The sequence below is a fragment of the Oratosquilla oratoria genome, chromosome 21 (genome assembly GCF_046742065.1).
Source record: "Oratosquilla oratoria isolate Oo_2021 chromosome 21, ASM4674206v1, whole genome shotgun sequence".
Taxonomy (NCBI): Eukaryota; Metazoa; Arthropoda; class Malacostraca; order Stomatopoda; family Squillidae; genus Oratosquilla; species Oratosquilla oratoria.
In genome coordinates this window covers 21,578,515-21,586,282 of record NC_134797.1, presented here as the reverse complement: position 1 = coordinate 21,586,282, position 7,768 = coordinate 21,578,515, and the positions used below count along the sequence as shown (strand labels likewise).

The following is a 7,768-nucleotide window of genomic DNA, read 5'->3' as shown; positions in this document are numbered from 1 at the left end:
AGAAAGTGACAATACAAATGCAAGGAGAAACAGGAATCTTAAAAACTGTCTACAAATGTAGAATTTACATTCTTCAATTTCATCTTTAATCGGCGAGTCAGGATAACGTTCCTTAGATCTGCTGTAAATTTCAGGGAACAATGTTCTAGCTTTTGTACGCGCATATTGAAAAATAATCTGTAATGTATAACCCAAACACTTCCTAGCGAATCTTAAAACACACGATAATAAGCCCCAGATGTTTATACTTTAAAAGACAAAAGGAAGATATATGGATGTATGGGGTGTTGCATTTATGATCTTCAAGGATCCAAAGGCCCGTCTTGGTCGGGAGGATTATCATGGCTCAACGGTGACCATCAAGCGATTCTCGAGAGCAGTGGTTCTCAACCAGTGGTCCATGGAACCCTTGTGGACTACGGTGGTTCACTAGTGGGGCCGCTAGCCGAAAGTCACTAGCAGTTACTGGATGCAAAACGATTAAATTTAGTGTTGAAGTCATCTCCAGGAGGAAGAACAACAGCAATTCATAAGAACGGGATACGAGTGAAAATAGGTTGAGAACCTTGGGTATAGGGTACTAATTCTTTGTTTCAAGCTGCAAAGTACGAGACTGAGCATTCTAACCGAACCTACCGTCGCGTTTACCCAAATATGGTGCCAAGTAGTAGGATGCGCGTCACCCACCACCAGCTGTAGTAGGCGAATAATCACCAGAGCTGGGCGCGGTCATAAGTGCGTTCCTAGATGCACTCCGCTTTAGTTTATCCGTGGTTAGCACTCCCAAACCATCAAAGCATAAGAGACAAGTTTATACCGAAATAAAAGTCCGGTAGGCCGCATAATATACCAAAGAAAAATTTGGTAGGCCACATCCAAAAGGTAGGCCACATTCATAGGCCACATCCAAAAGGTAGGCCACATACTATACCGGCACCTATATTGTTTTAATAGTTTGGGAGCGCTTATCGCGGCCAAACTAACGCGGAACGTACCGAGGAACGCGCCAAGCTCTGATAATCGCACCGATTAAAATGTACCTTAAAGAAATCATATGGTACCGGTGGATTGAGGACCCTTGTGGGAGGTGCTTGAGATCGAAGGGAAAGGTAGCTTAGACCAGGGAATAGAAGGTACTATGCATGAGGAGAACTATCCATTCAGGAAGAAATACTCGGAGGGAAGACGGAGAGGTTCGAAATAACTGTGCCGGTGAGGAAGGAGTGCGTGATGTCATCGTGGTTGTTTAACTTCATACAGTCATGGATAACTATGAACAAATGGAATCATGAGTGACAGTAGAATGGGGATGGTAAACGATGAGACGAGAAAGGATTAGCTTGGTCTTCATATATTCTCCTCGACTCCTTCTAAATAGTGACACCTCTAACATGACTTGTTTTACATTAAGCAATACATTTCACATTTTTCTCAGAAACCAACCCACGTCTCCTTTGTTGGCGCCGGCTGGAGTGGCTTAAGCGATAAGAGTGTCATCATCATATGTGTGTGTGAGATTGGGAAAACATTCGCCCACGTCTCAAGTACGCACGCTAAAGAATTCCACACGTGGCGCCTTATATACATTTCATAGTGATGAACGTGTACTCACACTGATGTTCAATTGCTCACCGTATTGGAGCCCGTGGGAGTGATTCTTCACTCCCGAATTTCGAAAAAAAAAAAAAAAAAAAAATGGAGCCCCCCCACCATTCAAACCCCCCCCCCCCGGCCGAGACCCAAGATCCCACAGCATATGACATTGGTCCTCACGCCCTCCCATATATCTCCCCAGGTAGAAACGTCCGACTGTTCTGTTATGTTTGTGAAGGGACGTTTGCAAGTCAACGACTAGTTGGAAACAGCTCCTGAATATAAGTCTTTCTTGCTTGAAAAGTATTCAAAAAAGTAGAAAGTATACCATTAAGTGTTGCCTTCAGTTTCATGGACTGAAAACCCGCAGCCCCACACGTACCCGGCAACGATCTTTTGTCCTGTCCATGGATCCCTCTTGGATGAGAACTTCTACTGTTCAAGTTATGTTAGTATGTGTCCGCTTTTATCTCACTGGCAAGGATGAGGGGGGAGGGGGAGGAGGAGTAGGAGAAGGAAGAGGAGGGAGGAGAACATTCACTGGATGTCGAGCCTCTTTATATTAATGTAAAGGGAAAAGTTATTAACAGCTGGGAGGAATGGCTTGGCCCGGAGGCCGAGTGATATTTACTACCATATGAAAGTACACCGACAGTTTTTGAAAATCAGCGACAGGGAGATGATTCTCTTCGACGTACACACATGTCGTAGAGTCACCACTCACAGGTGCCTATCGTTGGTGTCTTAATTATGAAAATTGACTGAGGTCTTGGGTCCGTTGACCAAATACCATCCCCTCAAGGCTGCACCTTAAGGTGGAGATGGAAATGTTGATGGTCTTTAGAGACTGACAACGGGGAGATAATCCTTTCCGACGTCAGTCCTGGAAGACCAAGTATCCGATGAGGTGATGTGTGTATTTTCAGTGGGACTCATGCTTAGTGATATGGGTTCACACCAATATCTTCGATCACAAGAGCAAAAAGAAAGTTAAAAAAAAACATAAAGAGATGCTGGATGTTACGAATCTATCACAATCTTGTAAATGTATGATCAGGTAAATGCTTGAGAAAGCACACACACACACACACACACACACACACACACACACACACACACACACACACACACACACACACACACACACACACACACACACGCACTTATGTAGGTTAAGTTGGCCACCTGGAAATATTTGAATCTAAACTGTCGACAGATGTGTGAAATTACATGACCAGACTACAGTTAACGAGTTGTATCGCTTCCATTTCTGACGTTTCAATAACTATTTTACAAATCACTTTTAACATTCAATCGCACGTCATCTTCTGAAAAAACGCCAGCCTTCCTTCTTTTAGATCTACTGAACAAATTTCCCCCCAGTAACAAATATATACAATATCTAAAAAAATAGAGCAAAAATCACAATTTCACGATTGTCCACGGGCAAACAAAGTATTGCAAACGTGCAGTTACTTCTACCTATAACACTGTAGTTGTGTTCAGTACCTTACCCCTATATACAAGACCACTTGAGTTCATACTGACAGTATTCTGTGACTTAACGCTAACACTACAACATACAAAAGGGTAACAGTTAATTAATATAGTAGCATAACTTCATCCACAAGGTGCTGAGATGGGGGAAGGGTTGTGCATGGAGTGGTTGTGTGTTCTGAATCGGCTACCCTCCTTATAACGGGGAAAGACCTTTGGTGTATAAGATATAATTACTTTATCTCAGATATGAATCTTATATGTGACATGCCCCTCAGCACTGCCGTCCAAAGTTATAACAATACTATGTACAAATACAATGATGACACAGTATCCTTCTATATACATATACGAGTATATATACATATACAAATACTTAGACCACTATTTCAAGTGAGCATTATACACACATTACACCGATATATATATATATATATATATATATATATATATATATATATTGAACATTTTTAGAAGCTCTGCCATGGGATTCGAACCCTGACCCGTGCTTCCATAATCACGAGGTCAAGACGCTAGCAACCGTGCTACATGTGATGGTTCAAAAGGACTGTACAAGTCCCCGACCACGCTTCACGTAACATCAGAAGATCTAGTCTCATTTTCATCCAATCCCCGTATTAGGCGAGCCCTCCGACAAGTTGTCCTTTTGAATCATCACATGTAGCACGGTTGCTAGCGTCTTGACCTCGTGATTATCGACGCACGGGTCAGGGTTCGAATCCCATGGCAGAGCTTCTAAAAATGTTCAATCTGTCTTTAACACCACACACACACACACACACACACACACACACACACACACACACACACACACACACACACACACACACACACACACACACACACGCACACACACACACACACACACACATATATATATATATATATATATATATATATATATATATGTGTGTGTGTGTGTGTGTGTGTGTGTGTACACACATACACATACACACACAAACATACACACACACATACACACACACACATAAACACACATACACACACATACACACACACACACATATATATATATATATATATATATATATATATATATATATATATATATATATATACTTTGAGGCGACGGGCAACTTGCTGCAGTCTTTTCTTCAGTGCACAACCGTAAATATCAGTCCTAGTCCATATACACATGTGCATATAATTCCATACACACAATCACACACAATTACATGTATACATATATGTAGACAAACAAGCATTTACACACACACACATACATGCATGCATACATATATAATCAAGACAAACACAACCACTCCTGGAACACAGCTACAACTACTTTGTCTACGACGTGACATCAGCTTGAAAGTCTGTATCTGGTTTCGCAAGAAGACATCTACATTAAGAAGGATCACAATTCCCCACTTATCTTCCTGTCAAAGACTACGTCTACTCTTCGCTACTGACGAACTACCGGTGCTCGATCTCGCTACTTTCTGTACTCATCCGATTCCAGTAGCTCGTCTTCCGAAGTCTTCTTCAGACACTTGAGATGGCATCACCGGAAGACTTCCTCCTCGAACTCAAAGGGACCTTTCCGCTATGCAGGATTCGTCTGACTACCATGGGTCTCGACGCCCTTCCCCGATCTCTGATCGGAGCTGGGCTTCGTGGACCAAATCTCGAGAGGCAGTCGAGACCTGAGCCTCGCGCTGTCTTGGAAAAAGAGGTTTCTGAAGAAGCGAAGTCCGGTCAGGAGTTCGATGTCCCGGACGGTCGTCATATGGTACAAGAGGTATTGGGTGTCCAACTGCAAAGAGAACAGAGTAACGCTGGTTACACGACAAGATAGAAACACATGCGACACACGATCTTATTTAGCATATGAGATGCTACAAAGAAATAATAAAATAGATAAATAGATAAATAAATAGATAAATAAATGAATAGATAAATAAATAGATAAATAAATAGATAAATAGATAAATAAATAAATAAATAAATAAATAAATGAAAAATATAAAAATAAATGCACTGGCGTAGGTGTTTTATAACAAGTATTTCGTTACAAATAACCAGCGCTTCTATCCAGAAAACATGACGCCGAAGGTGCGGAAATCGCTGAGGTGGGGAAGGAGAGAAAGAAAGCAGTTTAAAAGAAGTTAACAGCAGAAGTTAAAAGTAACCAACATTCTTCTGTGAGAAGTTAATCCCCCTTCAATAACAAAGAATGCTGCGTGATTCTGATCCGTAGGGGTATCACTAAAACCCCTAAAGTATTGACTACACAAACATTATTGAGTTAATATCTCACTATCGGGGGGCGTGTTTGTGTGTGTGTGTGTGTGTGTGTGTACGTGTATGTGTGTGTGCGTGTATGTGTGTGTGTGCGTGTGTGTGTGTGTGTGTGTGTGTGACAAGAAACAATGGTCTCAAATTGTCAGGGGAATAGATTTAATTTGGAAGTGGGTAGAAACAACTTCGCCAACCGTGTAGTTAATGAATGGAATAAGCTTCCTGCAGAGGCAGTGCAATGTAGTTCAGTTCGAAGCTTGAAGAATCATTTAGATAAGCACCTAAGCAAGATGCTCTGATGACTCTCATTTATTTTATATTATTTATTTGTTTGTTATCATTTGTCTGTTTATTTATTATTGTTTGCTTCTCATTTATTATTAGTTATATGTGAATTCATTATTATTTACTATTTACCAGTTTGTTTATTATTTAACTATATGCATTTATTTCATTTATTATCATTTATTTTATCATATTTTCTATTTATTCATTTATTTATCATTATTATAATTTTTTTCGTTTCCGACCTTGATATGGACCAAAAGGTCTCCTGTCGGTATGCTCCGCCTTTGTAATCCTTTGTAATCCTTTGTGTGTGTATGTTTGTATATATCTAAACATATATAATGTGAAACTATGAAAAAAGGAAACAAGAAATAGGCAGGTATTCTTGAAAAGAGCATCAGGTTAACAATAACCTCTTAGATGTTTGAAGTTTCAACTGAATAATACCATCTCACTTATGAATCAAATATTATTATCATTATTATTTTCTTTTTTTCAAGAATTAATGAGTTTACAACTATTTCATTAGATAAAAAATTATGCTAAATCTGCAAATAGAAGTTGACCCTCTGACTACCTTTGGACAATTAGAAATAACATATAAACATATATTTATGTATGCTGAAATGCCTGAATTCTATGTAGAACAGTTTGATAAAAATATCTATAAGAAAATGTGCTCTTTCACTGATACTCATTGCGTCCAGGGAAAGCCTTTCGATCATGGACAGGAAATTTGACTAAAGTGGATGGCCCCCTTGTCAATTTCAATTTCATAATCTACCCCCCACCACTTCCCGCACTCAAAACAAGTTGAATAATCAAGTAGAAGATATAATAAAATGGGGAGAAAATGGAGTGAGGGGTCATTCCTCTCCCGGGCCTGAATGAAATCACCTGGCCTCAGTTCTGCATCAACCAACGAGGGCCGTGTCGGCAGAGAGGAAAGCGGTTTTAGCCATAAACATGGATCATTAGCTGTATGTACCCCCGATGGAAGTTTGAGAATAGTGACTATCCAGACCAAGATAGGAAAACAGGAACGGATGGCTAGCCTGTCACCAAAGTAACAGAAAAAAAAAAAGAGAACGACTCAACAACAAGCAGCACTGTGGCAAAGAAAATAGTTTCCGCGGTGTCTTTAGCAAAGAATACTAAAAATAATAATAATAAAAAATTAATTAATAAATAAAGCACCGTGTCAAAGAAAATAGTTTCCGTGGTGTCTTTAGGAAAGAATACTAAAAAAAATAATAATAAGAAATTAATTAATAAATAAAGATAAATAAACAAACAAAACAAAATACAATAAACAAATACATAAATAAATAAATAAATGATAAAATAATTAAATAGATAAATAAAAAGTCGAAGGCCCAATGCAGAGAGTTTATGCACTTTAAGCTCCTGGTATTGACGAATGTGTGATGTCCTCGAAGGACGCAAGAAGTGGTTCCCAGATCGCGTCAGAATTTTCCAAATTCTTGCGTTGACACTTCAGTGAGCGACTTCAGATTTTCGAATGATTTCCCGACTGAATATCAGTGAGCTTTTTACGAGCAGACACTGATTTCACCATGTAAGTTTATTTTTTTGATGATGAGATGTTTCACCTTTGACTTCTCCCACGATCGAGTGTTATATTATGGCTGCTACCTATCGAGGCTAACAACCTTTTTTTTTTTTTTTTTTTTCTACTGAATCAATCGCCTACCTCCGAACTCAACAGAATGTATATCTGTAAGTCAATCACTTCTTCCATCACTTGTTGCTGTGCATTTTATCGCTGTGGTGATTACTGCTGCTAGGCTTAGTGATTCACCGTCGTCTTGGGTCATTCTTTGGACACGTGATCGACAACTACTCCCCTCCCACATGGAATCTCAAAGGTCATAGTCTGATCAGTGAGTCATGCTGTTACCTTTCACACGCATCACACACCCATCCCCTTTGCTCATGAGGAACAGTAACGACCTGAATTATTTGTGCAAGTTTTTACGCCACGAGTACGGTGCGAACTTGGTACTATAGTGTGGTAGCATGGGACCCTTACCACAAAACCAACAGGCCAATGAGTAGCACAGTCTGCATGTGCGGAGAAAGAGGT

General features: G+C 39.8%; 1 protein-coding gene across 2 annotated transcripts in view; it reads right to left on the bottom strand.

Annotated features, from left to right (window-relative positions):
- Positions 1 to 4,174: 4,174 nt before the first annotated feature.
- LOC143036777 (venom phosphodiesterase 2-like) overlaps positions 4,175 to 7,768 on the bottom strand; it is a 103,125-nt gene continuing 99,531 nt past the window's right edge. For both annotated transcript variants that reach the window (XM_076204512.1, XM_076204511.1), the window contains one exon: positions 4,175 to 4,888. In XM_076204512.1, the coding sequence (XP_076060627.1) occupies positions 4,679 to 4,888 (210 nt within the window). In that variant the 3' untranslated portion in view covers positions 4,175 to 4,678. The remainder of the gene's footprint in view (positions 4,889 to 7,768) is intronic.